This window comes from Sciurus vulgaris (genome assembly GCF_902686455.1).
Source record: "Sciurus vulgaris genome assembly, chromosome: 18".
NCBI lineage: Eukaryota > Metazoa > Chordata > Mammalia > Rodentia > Sciuridae > Sciurus > Sciurus vulgaris.
The window spans coordinates 22,913,002-22,932,740 of NC_136479.1; the positions used below are offsets into that span (position 1 = coordinate 22,913,002).

Sequence of the window (19,739 nt, forward strand, 5' to 3'; positions counted from 1 at the left end):
CATGACCTTGGAGACCATATCTCGTCCCTGACACTGCCCCCTTCTTTCTCAGCTTCGGGGCTCTCATGAGCTGCGAAGCTTTCCTCTGCCACACCCTTCTGACATGACTTTCTGCCTTGGAACCAGCAGACCATGGACTGAAACCTCCGAAACTGTGAGCCAAAATAAACCTTTCCTTCTTCAAGTTGTTTTTGTCAGGTATTTTGGTCACAGAGACAAAAAGCTGACTAATACAGAGTGTCAGGCACCTAGGCCTGACCTGTACAGAATACACTTTTTTCCTTATGCAGCAGTAAGTATGATATACTTATTCTGTACTTTCATATTTAAATAATGAATATTTCATATTTCTATACAGCAAGGTTCTTAATTATTTTTGATAGCTTCAACCCATTGATGGACAAGTTTTCTGATCTATCACAAACAACACCAATAAATATACAGATGTGATAAGTTAAAATTCTATTCTCCCACTCTTTGAAGTTGGTAGGGATTTGTGACTTGCTTTGAATAGAATATTCTAGAAGTCATGTGCAGATTCATAACAGGACTACAAGAGGCAATGCAGCTTCCACTTTCACCTTCTTGGAACCCTGAGGTCACTATGCTATGAATAAGCCCAGAATGAAGTGTCACATGGAGGGAGTGGCTCAACCACTCCAGCCAATTTTGCCATCAGTTCTAAGATCCCAGACACATGAGTATGAGTGAACTCATCTTGGATCAGCCTGCCCCAGCAGAGGTGCCAGCTGACTGTAGCCATTTGTGTAATTTAAGGTAAGACCAGCAGAAAAATCATCTGGCTGCTTTCAGAACCTGTAAAAACAATAAATGGTTGCTTTAGTCCAGTAAGTAACCCCATTTCTGGGGGGGTGAGTACTTAAGCAACAGTAGCTAATTAATATAATGGGAATCTCTCCTGGTTTTTCAGAAGTAGGATTGCTGGTTCGAAGTGGATGTACATTTAGGTGTGGTGGCATACACTTGTAATCTCAGCCACTCAGGAGGTTGACAGCCTTGGCAACTCAGCAAACCCTGTCTTAAAATAAAAACTAAAAAATGGCTGGGGATGTGGTTCAATGTTATAGCACCCTTAAATTCAATTCCCAATGCTGTAAAAAAAAATGGAGGGTTATATATGCTTTTTTTTAGTACTGGGGATTGAACCCAGGGCCTTGTGCATGTTAGGCAAGTACTCTACCTCTGAGACACACCCCACCCCTTTTTATTTATTGATTTATTTTTATATTTTGAGATAATGTCTCACTAAGCTGCCAAGGCTGGCCTCAAACTTGCAATCCTCCTGCCTCTCAAGTAGCTAAATTATAGGAGTATGCCTCTGTACCCATCATTTTGATAAATATTATCTGGGTTGCATTATTTTGCATTCTTACCAATAATGAGTGAAGTACTTGCTTCCCTATAGTCTTGCTTACAAAGTGTCTTGTCAAACTTATGGGCTCAAACTAATGCAATAAACAGAAAATAACATTTCAAGTATTGTGTGTGTGTGTGTGTGTGTGTGTGTGTGTGTGTGTGTGTGTAACTGGGGATTTAACCCAGGGGTGCTCTACCATTGATCTACATCTCCAACCCTTTTTAGTTTTTGAGACAGAGTATTGCTAAGTTGTTTAAGATGGCCTCAAATATGCCATCCTCATGCCTCAGCCTCCCAAGTAGTTGGAATTACAGGCATTAGCCACTGTACCTGACTTCAGCATTACCTTAATTTTCATTTCCATTATTATGGGTGAGTTGGACATCTGCACATATGTTTAAGGACTATGTATTTTCTTTTTTTGTAAACTGTCATGTTATTTGCCTATTTTTGTTACACTATTGATCTTTTTTATCAATATGTGGGGACTCTTTAAATAGTAGGGAGATTAGCTGTGTGTGTTTGATAAAAATTGCACATGTATATTATATATTTTGTTTATGCTTATGTTTTTACCATGCAGAACTTTTTATAGAGACATGTATTAATCTTTTATTTTATGGCTGCTGAATTCTGAGTTGGAGTTGGAAAAGCTTTCCTCATTTTGAGACCTATAAAGGATTTTCCCCTTATCATCTTGTGGTGTCTTTATGAAGTTTATCCTGACAAATCACATTATCCATCTTTGTTTGTTTGTTTATTTATTTATTTATTTGCAATGCTGAGGATCTGGACCCAGGGTTTTGCACATGCTAGGCAAGTAATCTATATCCTCAGACCTCCCATCACTCTTAGAATAAAGTTCAAAACCAAAATAATGGCATGAATGACAGTGTCGCTTATCATCCACATGACAAAGAAACACAGGAAGAGAGGAATCTTATTTGGGAGGTTTCCAGGAGTAGGTGATGCATCCTGTTTTGCATCACAGACAGGCTTAAGATGTCTGTGCAGCCTTCAGGAGGGGACATCCAGGAGGCCAGTTTCTGGTGCTCAGGAGAAAGTTTGGGTTGGAGATGTAGCTTTGGAGGCAAGCATACGCATGTCAGTTAAATCCATAGGATTTTGTGTAGAATTTGAAGAGGGGAAGCTCTCTCAGATCGAACTCTAGGGAATAGTCATGTTCAGGCCCCAGACAGGTTCATCAGGACAGAATTACGGGGGTTCCATCCATGAACTATGGGGTTTGCACAGAAATACTCTCAAAGATGCCTTTAGGGTGATTGTAGGCCCTTAAGTGACACATGGGTGGATGTCTTTAGCTTCTGGAGACAAAGTAAATGAGGACAGAGGAGGCCCCACAATCTCTCCAAGACTCAGTTCCAACCCAGCAGGTTTGGCGACTCTATGACAGAGGAGTAGAGGTGGCTCAGTCAGCATGCAGTCAGTCCGCTTCTCTCCCCAGATAATCCAAAACAGGACATCAATAGGCGGCAAAGAGTGCCCAAAGGGGGTGGAACATGTAAAGCCACCCCTGGCTGGTATTTTCCTTGGATCACAGTGTGAAGGTTAAGAGTACAGACCCTAGAAGTGCACTATCTGGTTTCAAATCCTGGCTTTCTCACTTACTAACTGTGAAACCTTGGGGAAGTTACTTAACTTCTCTGTGGTCAGTTTCCTTTCCTATAAAATGCAGGCAGTAATAGCACCTATCTCATAGAATTGTTACGATTAAATGGGTTAATATTTGTAAAGTGCTTATATTGGTACCTGGCACATATAAGTGCTATATAAATATTAAATGAAAAAGAATTAATTCTATTCACTCATGAATATTTGTTGACCAGCTAGTATTTGTGAAACACTTGTAGGTGTGAAAGACACACTAGTGTATAAGGCAGGTAAAAATTCCCATCCTTATGAAGGTTTGCTTGTTTTGTTTGTTTTGGTACTGGGGATTGAACCCAGGGGCGTAACTACTGAGCCACATCCCCAGCCCTTTTTTATTTTTTATTTTGAGACAGGGTCTCAAAGTTGCTGAGGGCCTCACTAAGTTGCTCAGACTGGCTTTGAACTTGCAATCCTCCTGCCTCAGCCTCCTGAGCTGATAAGATTATAGGTGTGTCCCACCATACCTGGGCTCATGAAGTTTTTTGTTGTTTTATTATGCCCTTATTTAATTAATTTATGTATGCTGAAGATTGAACCCAGGGCTTCACCCATGCTAGGCAAGCTCTTTACCACTGAGCTACAACCACAGGCCCATGAAGTTTTTATTCTAGTGAATATGGTGGAGATGAAGATAGACAATATATAAAATAAATAAACAAAATATACTGTCTGTCAGGCCAAATGGAGACATGAGAGACGTGCAGGAATTAGTAAGTAGACTAGCATTTGGTGTACAGTAGTGCTCAGGACACAGAAAGGGGAAGGTGGGCTTTACACAAGCAACCACGTGGAATCCCCAGCAGAGATACTGGGGCTGCTGAAATCCTCAGAGTAACAACCAACATCATCACCCTCATAAAACAGAAGCAAATACTTACATAGCACTATCCCATAACAGGTCTGCTTATTCACTTTACTTATATCATCTCATTTAATCTTGTAGCAGCTCTATGAGTTTGTTACCACTATTCCTCCCATTTTTTCAGATGGGATTCAAGGTACAGAGAGGTTAGTAACCTGTCTCACAGAGTTTGTAGGTGAGGTCATCTGGCTCCAGTGTTGGTAGGATCAGAGCTGCAGGTAGAAGTGACAGGACAGGTTGCTAAGCATCAGGGCCAGATTTATCCTGAGCTTCAAACATACTGGAAAGAATATACACCCCCACAACACCTACACACTCAAGTCCCACTGTACCTAATGCACACTTCAAGGTCATTCAGAGGGCCTGGAAATAACAAAAGGCTGAGTCTCTGAATGGCTTGTGCCTCTACACGCCACTCCATAAAGCTTTAAGTCCAGCTTCTTGTGACCTTTAGTCACATCACAAAGCCCTAAAATCCATCCTGAGACCATATATGAAATAATGAATATAATAATCCTGAGATGCTTAATAGAGGCACTGACAACTTTATATTGCAGCTTGGAACCAAGAAAGCAAATCATCAAGCTGGGTACAGTGGGTCCACGCCTATAATCCCAGTGACTTGGGAGGCTGAGGCAAGGAGGAATTTAAATTTGAAGCTAGCTTCAGCAATTTAGGAAAGGTCTAAGCAATGTAGCAAGACCCTGTCTCACAATGAAAAATAGAAAGGGCTGGGATGTAGCTCAGTGGTAAAGAGCCCCTGCATTAAATGCCCACTATGAATTAAAAAAAAAAAAAAGAAAGAAAGAAAGAAAAAAAAGAAAGTCAGTCAGTCAGTCATCAAGAGGCTGAGATACAGCAGATGGGATTGAGGGTCCAGAGAGAGCTGGGATGCACAGAAGTAAAATCCCAGAGATGGGGAAACCCTCATTAATTTACAAAATCCTTCTACATGCTTCCTAATCTCCCTTGATGTCATCCAATTCTTACCTTAGGCAAGGCAGAAATTGCCAGACCAAGTTGTCAAATGAGAGAATTGAGCCCCAGAGAGAAGCAATCATTCAAGATCACACACAGGACTAGGAGTGAGGTGCCCAAAAGTCCTTCCACTTCCAGAAAGAGCAAAGATGGACGGGTCAGGAGGCAAGTGACAGTTAATTGGAGAGGCAGAAGCTAAAATGGAAGACCAAAGAGCAGAGAAATTCTTCTTCATGATCTTTAGGGGACCCCACCTTAGCCTCCTGAAAAGTCCTCCAACCCTAAATTCCCTCTGTGGGTTGACTGGGCAGCATCATCTTCACTCCGTCCCCAGGTAAGCTGAGTTCTAGGGGAAAGAGAAAGACCAAAGTCCCTCACATATACTCTGACAGCACTTGACAGTTTCTGACTTCATAATCATTGAATTTCAGGTTTCTTTTTCTTTCTTTCTTTCTCTCTCTTGTTTTCTTTTGAACTGGGAATTTATTCCGGGCACCCTTAATCACTATGCCACATTCCTAGCCCTTTTTTATATTTTATTAGAGACGGTCTGGGTAAGTTGCTTAGAGCCTCATTACATTGCTGGGGCTTGCTTTGAACTCTCAATCCTCCTGCCTCAGCCTCCCCAGCTTCTGGGATTACAGGCAAGCGCCACTGCACCGGGCAAGAGCAGGGCATATTGATAAGGGTGATCATCCTCTCCATCTCCCTGCTGTTTACCCATTGTACAGATGGGAGATCAAGGCCAAGACACAAGAAGTGACTCTGGAATCTGTAGCAACTCAGGCACAAGAATATAAGTTTCCTCTGGATGGGTATATAACTCAGTTGGTAGAATGCTTGCCTTGCAAGTACAAGGCCTTGGGTTCTAAACCCCAGCACAGCAAAAAAAAAAAAAAAAAAAAAAAAAAAAAAAAAAAATATATATATATATATATATATATATATATATGTTTCCTGGAGAGTGACCCTTCCTCTTTCATGAACCTTTGCTTGAGCTCACAGCAAAGAGCTATGCTCTTTATATATGCATATGATCTATGCATTCTTGGCTACGCGAAAACTGAGTGCCTTGCGAACTCCTCCTATACTATGTAAGTTTCACAAGAGATGTATCTCCAGTCCCTGGGATAGTGTCTGGTCCATAGTATGTGCCCAGTAAATACCAGTCATGTTAACATACACAGAGCCAGGGTTAGGGAAGTGGTACATTGAGAGAGCCTGAAGCCTAGAGATCAGGGAACCATGAGCTTTGTCTTCGTATACACAACAGGCTAAAATTCTGTTCAGAAATATTTTGTGAGTCCTTTACATCAGTAGGTACTGAACTTGATGCTGAGGATTCAGTTAAGTCCAGTAATGCTCTGACCTCAGGCGAAAGGTAGGGGTCAGCGGGGTGAGTAGCAAGGAAGCAGCCCACTCAACATAATATACTTTTTTTTCTCAGCCTAAGTTGCCCTGAAATGGTCTTACTGATCGGAAATTGGTATGTGCAGCGGGACTGCAGTGTTCCCGCAGGGCGCCGGCCGCCCACCTGTCAGAAGCTGAGCCAGGAGGATGCGGAAGAAATTTCTGCCTTGGGTGAGGTCACTTTCCACCCCCAGATTCTCTGCCTACAAACCCCTGCAATCCTTTGACGCTGAAGACTTCCGATCTTGTTATTTTCTGACTTTCAAGGTCCCATGATGCTGACAGTACCCAATTCTAAGTCGTAAGTCAGCCCACGTTCCTGGTCTCCAAAAGAATAAAGGCGAATTCAGCCGGTGTCCCACCACCCATTGCCTCAAAAGGTCTCTGGGATAGTCAGTGCCTCCCTCCCCACCTCGCGGGGGCTGTAGGGGAGTAGCTGGGAGTCGGGGTGCCGTGGACGTCGTGAGACTGGTCCCTGAGGCAGCGTTGACAGACACGGGACACGTGACAGTCAGTCACGTTCTGCGGTTTGCGAGGCTGGGACCGAGACGGTCACGTGACGCGAGGGGCGCCATGGGGTGATGTGAGATGCGGGTCTCTCCGATTACATTACAAATGACGCATTCTCACCCCTTTTGGCAAGACATTTCCGTTGGAAGATGCGATGGTTCCGGTAAAGGGGGAGGGTTCTAGCGTCCAAGCAGTTTGGCTTCCGTTCGGGGCGCAATAGCTTCCGACCTCGCCTTTCCCTCGGGCGAGGAAGAGACGCGACCTGCCGCGCATGCCCCAACCATCCCAGAGGGGCGGGGCTGAGGCTACGGGTGCGGGAGGGGGAGAAGAAAAGGGAATTCCAACCTGTGGAACTTTGGGGGGTGCTGAGGTCGACTCCTTCCCATTGACTGTGGACAGTGCGAGGGGCAGGGCCTTTGGCGGCTCATGAGGGTGTTGGGGTTCGCAGGGTGAGGGAGGGGACTGTCAGTGCGAGTCGGGTGCGGGACTTCCAAACTTAGAATCTTGAGGCCCTCGGGGCTCAGACGCCGGGGAGAGAGCTCCGGCCGCCATGCGGGACAGGACCCGCGAGCTGAGGCAGGTGAGAAGCTGGGGAAGTAGGGATGGGGGCGGGAGGACCGACTGGAATGCAGGAGTCCTGGTCCTTGGGACAGGGAGGGGTGGCTGATGGCCAGGAAGGAAAATCCCGGAAGCCTATGGGTCCTGCGGGGCGAGAACTGCAGCAAGGAAATGGTGCCAGTGACTTCGGCCCTGGCAGGGGGATAACAGTTCGGACGATGAGGACAAGGAGCGAGTCGCGCTTGTGGTACACCCGGGCACAGCACGGCTGGGGAGTCCAGACGATGAGTTCTTCCAGAAGGTAAGGGGCTGGGGTCTTGGCCTGGAATCTAGAGTGCGTAGGAGGACCGAGGAGCAGTGAGGTCTGGAGTACACCATATCTCTTTCAGCCCTCCCGATCATCCTTCTTAGGTCCAGACAATTCGGCAGACTATGGTCAAACTGGAGAATAAAGTCCGGGAGTTGGAGAAGCAGCAGGTCACCATCCTGGCCACGCCCCTTCCCGAGGAGAGTAAGCGGAAACCCCCGGGTGCACACATGCTCAGCCCGATGGATTGTGGGGGTTGTAGTTAAATGCAGGGTGATTTCTTGAGGTAGGGGCTTGTGGTTTGGGAGTCAAGGCCTTCTCTTGTTTAGGCATGAAGCAGGACCTGCAGAACCTGCGTGATGAGATCAAACAGCTGGGAAGGGAGATCCGCACCCAGCTGAAGGGTGAGTTCCTAGGTCCTTTGACAGATGCTCCCTCCCCTTTGGTTCTGCCCTGTTGCTGGTATGTCTGGGGAGTTTGTGGCTCGGAGAGACCAGTGATATATCCAGGTCACTCAGCGGACCTGGGTCTAGAATCTTTGCCCTGGCATCCAGTTCAGTGTACTTTCCAGAGCACAGGCTTTCCTCTCAGGTTCCTTTATTATAATGAAACCATTTATTCTTATAGTTCTCGCTGCTCAATGTGCATTTTTTGGACAGATAGATGGGGGTTTTGTTGAGTCTTCTTTACACTTGTGGGAACCCACTGATGTAATGCAAGGAAAAATAAACTTTCACCTGCCAAAGGCTCAAAATTGGTGTTTTTTCCCCTGTGGTGTTTGGGATCTAACCCAGGGTCTTGTACATACTGTGCACACATTTTACCACTGAGCAACATCCTCAACCCCTAGTCATTTTAGAGTAAATCATAGTTCCCTAAAAAATTCCCCCAAAATAAGAAGCTCCCTATTATGTAGCTGGGATCTGGCCATGGCCCTGTCTCCCGGTTTCCAATTTCCAGAAGTCTTCAGTCAATCTTCTTTTCTTTGGACTCTTGTGTCTTCCCACAGCCATAGAGCCTCAGAAGGAGGAAGCTGATGAGAATTTTAACTCAGTCAACACAAGAATGAGAAAAACCCAGGTGGGTTTATTTTTCATAGAACTAGGACATTTCAGGAAGTGGTTCATAAATCATTAAATGGCAGATGTATGAAGGAAGGGCCCTTTAGAGAACCTCGAGTCCAACCTGATGATTTTCCAAATAGGGAGACTGAGGCTCAGAAAGAACTCACTCAAGGTAAAGAACCTAGTTTTCCTGATACAAAATCCAACATCCTGCTTTCTTTTCCTCCATTCAGTGAGTTTCTTTGTCCCTAGACATGACCTTGGCTTGGCTACAGGAGACACACTTTCCAAGATATGAGATCAGGAATATGGATAGATTAGGGAGCAAACACATTATTCATGTAGGATTTGGTGGCTCTGCCCAGAGAAGGAGAAGGAGAAGTTAGAAATGACTGGCAACTTTCCTGCAACTTTCCTGCCTACGTAGCAGGGACATCCTTGGCCCCATGGACAGTATTCAAGAAATCAGGAAGAGGAACTTTGCTAGGGCAGCACTGAAGAGGAACGTCCCTGGGATGACATCTTAATAAGGAGATTTGAAGTGATCTGACTGGCCCTCTTGGGGTGTCCAGTGAGGAGTGCCTTGAGGTTCTTTTGGAGATTAGGCTTGGAGTTGGTGGGCCCAGAGTTCAGCAAAGGTCCCAAATTGAAGATGGAGAGGTTGGAGCATCTGGTACGGTTCAGTCCAGGAGAGCAGATTTGTCTCTGAAGATAGAAATCTAAAGAATGAGCTTATTTAAGGCATCAGGGGAAGAACGAGGTGGAGCACAATGCCCCGGAGAGGATGTTTTAGGGAGAACCTAAAGCATGGTGATCTCAAGTCTAAGCAGCAAGGCTGGCATTCAGCAAACATTCAACAAACATACATTGATTGCCCACTGTCTGCTGGACCCTTTTTGAACCAAAAATTCCTATCCTTGAGGCACTTATATTCTAGTGGGGCAGGACAATCACCTAATAATAAGAATACAATTAGTATTAAGGACAAAAGAGTAGGGGAAGAGGGTCAGAAAGTGCTGAGAGGGTAGGGCTGCAATTTCAGTGAGGTAGAGGGCTGAGGGTAGAGCTCAGTAGTAGTGCTTGTGCTTAGGATGTTCAATCCCTAATTCCTAGTGCCACAAAAAATAAATTTTAAAAAAGGTGGAGAAAGCTTCATTCACACAGTGACATTCAAACAAAGATTTTGAAGATGTTTGTGGGGAATAAGCCTACTAGACAGAAGAAGCAGTGGGTTCAAAGGACGGTGGTAGAAGTAGAGAATAAGGACCACTTTGGAGGGAGTGAGGAGATAAGGTCAGAGAGTTAATGGGGACAGGAGCAGTAGGCCCTGGCTAGGGCTTTGGCTTTCACTCAGAAGTGAGGGAGCCTGTCAAGGTGGTTAAGGCAGTAGGCACCTCATGACAATTAATGTTTGCTCACTATATCCTCCGGATGCTGAGGCCCAGACAGGGATCCTCCTGAGGTACCCAGCTTGTATTCTCCATCCTTAGCATGGGGTCCTGTCCCAGCAATTTGTGGAGCTCATCAACAAGTGTAATTCAATGCAGTCTGAATACCGGGAGAAGAACGTGGAGCGCATTCGGAGGCAACTGAAAATCAGTGAGTTGAAGCTCTAGGCCTGTGGGGTCAGGTAACACTGACCCTGCTCTGAGCTGGCCTTTTCTTTCACAGCTAATGCTGGAATGGTTTCTGATGAGGAGCTGGAGCAGATGCTGGACAGTGGGCAGAGTGAGGTGTTTGTGTCCAATGTGAGTGGCCGTGGCCAGCTTCTCTCTGCTGGGCCTCCCATCTTCTCTGATCCCTGGTACCTTTTGATTTGGGGCATACTACCACTTAGGGGGAATTAATTAGTATACCTACAGTCACTCATCAGATTCCTGGCTTTGCTTCTTGGCCAGGGGACTCCCCAAAAATTCAACAGGAGCTTCTGAGTAATTGCTGGCCATCCTGTGACCTATTCCCCCTCTTCTGTTCACCCCCCGCCAGATTCTGAAGGACACACAGGTGACTCGACAGGCCCTAAATGAAATCTCAGCCCGACACAGTGAGATCCAGCAGCTTGAACGCAGCATCCGTGAGCTTCATGAGATCTTCACTTTTCTAGCTACTGAGGTGGAAATGCAGGTGGGTGCCCTGGCAGCCCCCAGATGGGAGGCTGTGCATAGTCAGAGCCCCCAGTCACGACCTGGGATCAATCTCCACCCTTAGACTCTCTCCTGGGCTTTTGTGCTCTTCCAGGCTTGGCCATGCCCCAGGTGGCCCCTACTTCCATTCCTAGCCAAATCCCCAGAATTGTGCCCGCCTCCACAGCTACCCAGATGGCCACTCCTTTATACATAACCTCCCATCCATCTCTCCAACTTGCACCAACCCCAGGTATGGCCTCAATCCTAGCTCCTCTACCAACAGAACCCATGTTCATGATTCCAAGAGCTCCCAAGTTTCCCTCTAGAGGACCTGCCTTCTTAAATTTGTCCAAGGTTGGGGTGTCAGGTGGTGTTCCTCTGGCCCATCGTAGGGGCTGAGGTAAGCTTCCAGCCCTGTCCTTGAGGAGATGACCTCAGTAGTGCTACAGCCAATGCCCTTTTGCAGCTGGGAGTATGGGAAAGGGCTTTCATTCAGTAGGAGTACCAGGACCTGAAGGCTGGTAGTGCCAGGAGGAGGCAGGGACAGGGAGGGCTTCACAGCAGCTGGGAGACAGGCATAGAAGAATGGATGAATTCAGACAGATTTGTGAGGGGACAAAAGTTCACCATCTGTGAGAAAGGTAGGAGCCATTTGAGGCCTTTGACCCCAGGCCACCACTGCAAATGGAGGTCATATGGAGCAAGGGAACAGGGGAGAAGGGACCACATGATTGAAGGGGGTCAGAAAGCCATCCTTAGGAGTCAGAACTTTTATCAGATTTGGTTCTGCCAGATCTTCATTAGTGTATAGTTTTATTCTGCTAAGACTGTCCAGTCATTTGTGACTGGGGTGGGCAAAGGAGTTGCTGGGCCACCCTTGCCTGGTCATCCCTGTCTCTCTGAACTATCCTATCCTCTGAGTAGGGGGAGATGATCAACCGGATAGAAAAGAACATCTTGAGCTCAGCAGACTATGTGGAACGTGGGCAGGAACATGTCAAGAAAGCTCTAGAGAACCAGAAGAAGGCGAGGAAGGTGAGCCTCCAGCCCTGGCCCTAGCCCCAAGTGCTCCTGAGTGACTTTCCCTGACTCCTCTTCTCCCACAGAAGAAAGTCATGATTGCCATCTGTGTGTCCATCACTGTTCTCATCCTGGCTGTCATCATTGGCATCACCACAGCGGTTGGATAATGTTGCACATTCTTGGTGAGATATGGTGGGCTTGCCCTGACCCTGGCACCAGCCTTCCCACCCCCCCTCAGACCCTCTTCTTCCTCCTTCCCTTGCAGGCATGGGGAGCACCAGGGACCTGGGGCTTGGCCTTCTCTCCCAGCAGCTGTGGAGGCAGGGCGGAGCCTCCAGCTGGACCCCGGGTCCTCACACTGGCCCCTGTGCAGAGGGGCAGATGGTTCTTCCAGGGTTGACAGCTGCTCATTCAAGAGGGTTTCCCCCTTCAGGCCCGATGCCTGGGGGAGGGCCTGTAGTGTCCTGTATGACTGGGGCACATGGCACATGGTTTTGTAAAAAATTAAAACAAAAAGCAAAAAACCTTGGAGACCCCTGTACATGTGTGTTCCTGGAAGGACTGGCCCAGGGCTTCCTCCATCCAGCTTCCCCACCTCCTGGCCACTCCTGGGGTCAGGCCCAGTTAGATGGGCTCAGATCAGAGTACCCTAGGTGTTGTGAATACAGCAGGCTGGCTTTGTCCTGCTGGCCACAGAATGGGTGGAGTGTGTTGGGGAGAGATGTATATCTGGCTCCCAGCTCATACTCTCCCACCACTGTGAGTGCATATACTTGAAGTGATGAGCTGATCAGGCCAGGCTGGGACCTAGGTGAGGTATGTATGTATGTATGTGTGGGTGTGTCTGTGTGTGTGTGAGATGAGAGAGAGAGAGGGAGAGAGAGATATTGAGAGATCAGTGGTATCCCTGAGGCCAAGAGGAAGAGGCATCATGAAAAAGTAATTGAGTAATTGAGGCTGTTACTTTGGGTACAGTGGACAGGAAGGTCTGGTCTCAGAAGGGACATTTATTTTGAATGTTAAATGAGGAGGATCCAGTTATAGGAAGATGCAGCAGAAGAGATTGCCAGGCAATCTCAGCAGTTCAGGCCCTTTACCTAAAAGGCATTGCTTTTTGTGAGTTCAACTTAGAGAGCCATGACCCCAGAACAGCATACCTGATTACTGTGAGGTTATTGGGTGGAAGAAGGTAGAAGAGTCAGAGGAGCTGGGACCCTGATTTCTATAAGACATTTGAACTACAAACCCTAACTCTAAATTTCTAAGCAATCCTAGTCCAGATGCCTCATTTCTGGAGAGGGATGTGGCTTCTGTTCCAGACACATGATTTCAAAGGGTAAGTGGGTTCCTGACTCTGATGCCTGGTTGGAGTAGGAATGTGCTTGGCTCTGGTCCCCAGGGGCCGAGTTTCAGTGACCCAATCCGTCTCACTCTCAATCCCACGGGCCCCTGCTTCCCCTGGTAGCTCAGGCCATCCAACTACAGGATGAGTGAAGAGTTGGGGAATGGATACATGTGGTGTACTTGGTGCATTTGGTGTGGTCTCTGGACCTGGGTTGGGGGAAGGACTGGAGAGCAGGACCAGGTGCAAGGACTGGAACAAGCAGGTGGGGGCCTGCTCTCCCTCCATCTGTGGCAAGGTATCTGCCTGCAACACCTCCCTTTGGCCCTGGAATGGCAATTGGCAACACCTGTATCTGGTCATTGATCCAGAGATCTTTAGCAGCTGGGCCAGCAGTATCAGGGAGAGGGGCAGGGCGACGGGTAGCTGAGGGATTGGCTTGGTTGCAACTGGAAAATGATTGACCAGCAGACTTAGGGCAGTCACCTCTTCCCCTTGGTATTAAACAGTTCTTAGATTCTAGGAAGCTGATATGGGCAGGACCTCCAAGTGAGTCCATAGAAAGGCAAAAGTGGTTGAATCATAGAGCTCAAGGGGCAAGATCAAACTTCCAAAAGAGGCAGGAGGGCCTGTGGAGGGACTGGCAGGGGTAGTGAATTTAGGACTTTACAGCAAAGAGCTCCCCATTCCTAGAAGTGTGCAAACCCAACCTAGATGACCACTTTGTGGGGAAGCTGTGAGAGCTGGGAGAACCTTGCCCTGATACCAGACTGAATTTGGACTTGGGGCCTCTGGGCTTCCCTAATTCTCCTTTTCTTCCTCCTGCGGCCTGCATCTCTGGTGGTGGAATTCTGTCTAGTTGGCTGCCTTTGTCCACTCTCTCACCTCTGCCTTCAGAGTAAAACCACAAAATCTGTGGCACCTACTAGGATCTGATACAGTCTTTGGCCATCCACATCTGTGCAGCTGGATGTTCTTGTACTAAATGGCACGTTAGTTCTTTGCCATGCTGGACAGCACCACCCCCGAAATAGAGATCACCCGTTTTCACCCAGAAAACCATCCAGAACCTCTGGGAAGAAGTGAATAGATGATCAGGTGAGCCCTTGGCTGCTGGGTGGGCTCAGTAGTTTGAACTTAGGTGGATTGTGGGGACACATGGATGGCTTGAGCAGGTGAGTAAAAGTTTGGAACCTGACAGGCGAGTGAACAAGTGGAGCAGTTCACTAGAGCTTCTACACATTTCCACATGTGCACACCATCCCCTGTGGAAAACTGACCTCAGGAAAGAGCAAGAGTAGGTAGATTTTGCATTGAAATCCTAGTATGGCTGTATTCAGCCCAGCTTTCAAGGAAAAGAGTATGGGTTAACTGTAACTGTTTCAAATCTACCTATTTGATAATCTAGCTACAACTTACTCAAAATTTTGTGGTTCAGATTTCCAAGAAGAGAAGTTGGTTAGTTCACTATCCAGGTCAGGCTACATTGAGTCATGACTTTATTCCTGGCCAAGATGTATGTAAGGTATTACATGGTGCAGAATGCTTCAGTGGGGTATGTATGTGGTGGATGGAGGAGTGAGTGAACATGTCCAGTGATTGACTTCTTTGGTACAGCCCTGTGGCAGTCAGAATTATTGTTTCAAATATTTACTGTCCTTCCCTACTGGGTCTCTCACTATAGGAGGATTATATATTCATGCCCCACTGATCACAGACTTGGCTATGTGCCTTGGCTTTCTTTGGCCAATGGAATATGAGTAGAAAAGTAAAGTATTACTTCCTAACATGCCTATAAACCACCTACTTGGGAGGCCAAGGCTGGAATATCACAAATTCGAGGGCAGCGTCTAATTTAGTGAGACCTGTCTTAAAAAATAAAAAAGGAGGCTGGGATGTAACTCAGTCATAGAGCCCCTCTGGGTTCAATCACCAGTACAAACAAACAAAAACAAAAACAAAAAAACTCCATAAAGTAATCTGGCAGCTTCCTTTGTCTTTTTCCTCTTCTATGAGCCTGGCAATTTCTAGATCTAGAATTCTCTTTCAGCTTGGAATCCAGAATGAAATGACATGAAACTAGGCTGTAGTCCACCTGTAAAATGATGTGTGATGTAAAAATATATATTTCTGCTGTGGGCTACTGATGTATTGAGGTTGTTCATTACTATATTATAATTAATTTGAAAACTGACAGAATTAGTATCTAGAATTGGGTTGCTGCTACAACAACAAAATAAACCTAAATTATGTGGCATTGGCTTTGAGCTAGCCAGTGAAAAACTATTATTGGAAGCTGGGAGAATGGTGACATTCATTATGCAGTGGTGAAGCATCTTGCTAAACAACTGGGAATAACCAAGCATATAAGGATGATGACTATATGACTTTAGGGCTTTAGGCAAAAGTTGGGCACAGAAAATGTTAATAGCATACATTGGCTACTCTCGGGTGCATTGACAAATTCCTGGAAGAAAAGAGCAACTCAGAAAAAGTGGTCAGTGTTTAAGCAGAAGTGAAAGAGAATTAAGAAACTCTAGGCAAAAGATACACTTTTTCTCCCCTCAGTACTGGGGATTGAACTCAGGGGTACTTTACCACTGAGCTACATCCTCAGCTTTTTTAAATTTTGAGACAGGGCCTCTCTAAATTATCCAGGCTAGCCTGAACTTGTGATTCTCCAGCCAAGCTACATTTGTGTGTGTGTGTGCGCGCACGCACGCGCGTGTTACTGGGAATTGAACCCAAGAGTGCTCTATCACTGAGCTACTTTTTTTGTTTTTTACTTTGAGACATGGTCTTGCTAAATTTCCCAGGCTGACCTCAAATTTGTGATCCTCCTGAGTCACTGAGATTACAGGTATGCAGTAATCAGTGCCTGGCCACATGATACCCATTTTTAAACAGTAAAAGATACAGCTGGGGCTGGGGTTGTGGTTCAGTGGTAAAGAGCCCCGAGTTCAATCCCCAATACTGTGCCCCACCCCAATAGATACAATTAAAGCCAGATGCAGTAGCACATGCTGCCTATAATCACAGATATTTGGGAGGCAGAGGCAGCAGGATCACAAGTTCAAGGCTGGCTTGGGTAATTTAGGAAGACCCTGTCTCAAAATTTAAAAAAATTAAAGGGTAAGGATGTAGCTCAGTGGTAGAGCACTTACTTAGCATGTGTGAGGCCCTGGGTTCAATTTCCAACACCAAGGGGGAAAAAAAAGGATAAAACTGAGAAGGACAACACAATTTGATAAAAAATAAATCCAATGTCCTCTTAAATGTAGTCAAGGAGAGTAAATGGAAGAGGATGGTTCACTCCAACGGAAGAACATGAAGAATGAATCAAGAAACTATTCCCAGGAAGCAGTCCCAGGGAAGGGTCCCGGTCATTCTCAATATCTGCCCTGCTGAATTTTAGATTTTCTGTGGACAAGTAACTGCTATGTCTGCCATTTGTCCCTGTGAATGGGAGCATGTACTGTTGTTTTCCTGTCCTTATTCTATTTTCCTCTTTTGGTACTGGGGATTGAATCCCAGGTCTTGTGCATGCTAGGCAAGCATTCTACCACTAAATTGTATCCCCAAGCCCCTTGTTCTCCTTTCTATATTGGGGGTATATGTGTGTGTGTGTTGAGAGCAGGGACACAGATGACTTTCTCTTTCTCTCTTTTCCATAGGTCTCTGGTTCAAGGGAAGTCACATCTGGTCATGATTAGAGTTGTAAAGATGTACCATGATTAGATGGGTCATTTGGGTTGCCTCCCTTGGGGAGGAGATGCATTTGTTTTGTATATAGAAAACAATGCAAAGGCAAAAATTGTGATGAAGAGGAATATTTTATAATTGTTCAAAAACATTAACTGGTGCTCCCTGTGGGGCTCAATCACATCAAAAGATTATTCCCAATCCACTGACATCAGGTTTGGATATATGGCTTGCTTTAGCCAATGGAACTTGAGTGGATATGACACATACCATGTCTGTGAAGTTAGAGCCAACACAGGCCAGGCATGGTGGTACACACCTGTAATCCCAGCAGCTTGGGAGACTGAGGCAAGAGGATCCAAGTTTAAAGATGGTCTCAGCAACTTAGTGAGGCCCTAGGTAATTTAGCAAGACTCCATCTCAAAATAAAAAATGGACTGGGGATGTGGCTTAGTGATTAACATGGGTTCAATTCCTGATACCAAAAATAATAATAATAAAATTTTTAAAAAGAGCCATCACAGGGTCTGCCATCTTTCCTCACTTTTCTCTGTTGAGATTGTAAGTTCCAGATTGAGCTGTTCCTTAAGATTGGATATTGGAATAAAGATGGCGTAGACTTGGGAGCTCAGTGGTAGAGCACTTACCTAGCATGTGCAAGGCTATGGGTTCAATTCCCAGCAAAACACACACACAGACACACACAATGGTATAGAACAGAAGAGTAGCTGTCCTGTGGAAGACATGGAGTTATACTCTGTCAGAAATGAGTATTTTTTGTAATGAGCCACTGAGATACTTGGGTTGTTACTGAAGCAAACTCGATCCTAGCTGATTGATGAAAGTTCCCTCCGAACTTGAAAGCCTCTACTCAGTTCTCCTTTTCCATCACTATGATAATTTGAATACCATAATGAACATTAATGATATTATGAGGTCTGAGCCTTTTCCCCCTGTTCAGAGATGTTTACCCTCAAGTCCTATCCAGCAAGTTCTCTTGATTCTTACTGGCTCTTACTGCTCACGTGGATGAGAAAAATAACTTTGGAGGACAGGGTGAGCTCAGGTCTTCTGGCATCAACTTGGCACCTAGTAAATGTCAACCTCACATGTATCCTAAGACCATGGTAGCATCCTTGCTGAGGTGCTGTCCAAAAGGAAAAAAAAAAAAAAGGAAAAAAAAGAAAATTTGCCTTAATTCTGTGGATACCCACCCTTCAAAGCAGTGTCAACATAATGGATAGTAAGTGGTAATTCTACCTTAGTTTGTGTATGGCTACAGCTGCTGAAACAGAGATTGATTATCTGTCTTATATAAAATCCAAGTTAATAGTATGGTGGGTCTTTCCACGAAGTCATCAAGACCCAGGTTCTTTTTATCTTCTTCTTGTTTCATCCCTATGGCACTGCCTTCCCCTGGTGACCCAAGATGGTCCACCCCACATCCACAGTCTCACCTTTGTGAAGGCAGGAACTTGAAGGGGATGACTTTCTCTTTCTCCTAAATTGCATGACTCAAGTTTTACAGATCATTTCTGCTGTAATCCATTAGACAGAATGTAAGTCACAAGGTGACATCCAGCTGAAAGGACTGCTGGGAAATATAATCTTTACCCCGAGCAGCTTTTTGCCAAAATAAAAGTTCTCTTACTCTGAAAGTTGGGGAGACTAAATATTGCAGGACCACTAGCAGCTACAGCCAACACTCTGTTACCCCATGTATTAATTTTCTTTTTTTTTTTTTGATTTATTTTATTTTATTTTTTTTATTGTAAACAAATGGGATACATGTTGTTTCTCTGTTTGTACATGGCGTAAAGGCATACCATTTGTGTAATCATAAATTTACATAGAGTAATGTTGTTTGATTCATTGTTATTTTTTCCCTTCCCCCCACCCCTCCCACCCCTCTTTACCCTCTATACAGTACTTCCTTCCTCCATACTTGCCCCCCTCCCTAACCCTAACACTAACCCTTCCCTCCCCCCCATTATGTGTCATCCTCCACTTATTAGCGATATCATTCGTCCTTTGGCTTTTTGAGATTGGCTTATCTCACTTAGCATGATATTCTCCAATTTCATCCATTTGCCTGCAAATGCCATAATTTTATCATTTTTTATGGCTGAGTAATATTCCATTGTGTATTAATTTTCTATTACTGACATGCCAAATTATCACAAACTTAATGGCTTAAAACAACACAATTTATTCTCTTATAGTTCTGGAGGTTAGAAGTTGAAAATCAGTTTCACTGTGCTCAAGTCAAAGTGTCAACAGAAAAGGTTCCTATTGTTGGCTCCGATGGAGAATCCATTCCTTTGCCTTTTTCAGCTTTTAATAGTTGCCTGTATTCTTGGCTGGTGGCCCCATCCTTCATCAGAAAGCACTTCTATTCAGTATCACACCACTTCTCTTCTGTGTCCCTCTTAGGAGGACCCTTGTGATTACATATAGGGCCCATATAGATAATCCAAGACATTCTTCCCATCTTAAGTGGCTTAATCACAACTTCAAAGTCCCTTTTGCCATAGAAGGTAACATTCACAGATTCCAGGGATTGGGACATGTACATATTTGGGGGTCCATTATTCAGCCCTCCACACCACCCTTACTCATTGATTTATTCTTAAGTATTTATTGAGCAAGACCTATGTTCTAGGCATTATGGAATGTGATAAGAGAAACAAAAATGAACATAAAGACAAGGTTTCTGCTTTCATGAAATTTATATTCTAGTGGGAGAGGTCAAATATATACTTTGCTAAACTATTCTAAACTGTAATATGTATTGTAAAAAAATAAACA

General features: G+C 45.3%; 1 protein-coding gene and 1 long non-coding RNA gene across 5 annotated transcripts; one reads left to right on the plus strand and one right to left on the minus strand.

The window, feature by feature from the left end:
* Positions 1–2,036: 2,036 nt before the first annotated feature.
* LOC306650021 lies at positions 2,037–7,053 on the minus strand. 2 transcript variants are annotated; one of them, XR_013760782.1, is made up of 4 exons: positions 6,930–7,053; positions 4,902–5,084; positions 3,928–4,123; positions 2,037–2,460 (listed from the first exon to the last, which is right to left on the minus strand). It is a non-coding gene; the product is annotated as an uncharacterized lncRNA (long non-coding RNA). The 2 variants fall into 2 exon arrangements; XR_013760783.1 differs by having other exon boundaries at positions 2,037–4,123.
* A 99-nt stretch (positions 7,054–7,152) lies between these two features.
* On the plus strand, positions 7,153–18,214 carry STX4 (syntaxin 4). Of its 3 annotated transcripts, none has more exons than XM_079121630.1 (11): positions 7,160–7,389; positions 7,567–7,668; positions 7,779–7,878; positions 8,004–8,078; positions 8,684–8,754; positions 10,229–10,337; positions 10,410–10,486; positions 10,725–10,862; positions 11,789–11,899; positions 11,971–12,069; positions 16,904–18,214. In XM_079121630.1, exons 1-10 carry the CDS (start codon positions 7,360–7,362, stop codon positions 12,052–12,054), a joined length of 897 nt encoding a protein of 298 aa, XP_078977756.1. In that variant the 5' UTR covers positions 7,160–7,359; the 3' UTR covers positions 12,055–12,069; positions 16,904–18,214. The 3 variants fall into 3 exon arrangements, with proteins under 3 accessions (XP_078977757.1, XP_078977756.1, XP_078977755.1); XM_079121629.1 differs by lacking the exon at positions 16,904–18,214 and adding an exon at positions 12,153–14,598 and having other exon boundaries at positions 7,162–7,389; XM_079121631.1 differs by lacking the exons at positions 11,971–12,069; positions 16,904–18,214 and adding an exon at positions 10,977–11,114 and having other exon boundaries at positions 7,153–7,389.
* The last annotated feature ends 1,525 nt before the right edge of the window (positions 18,215–19,739 follow it).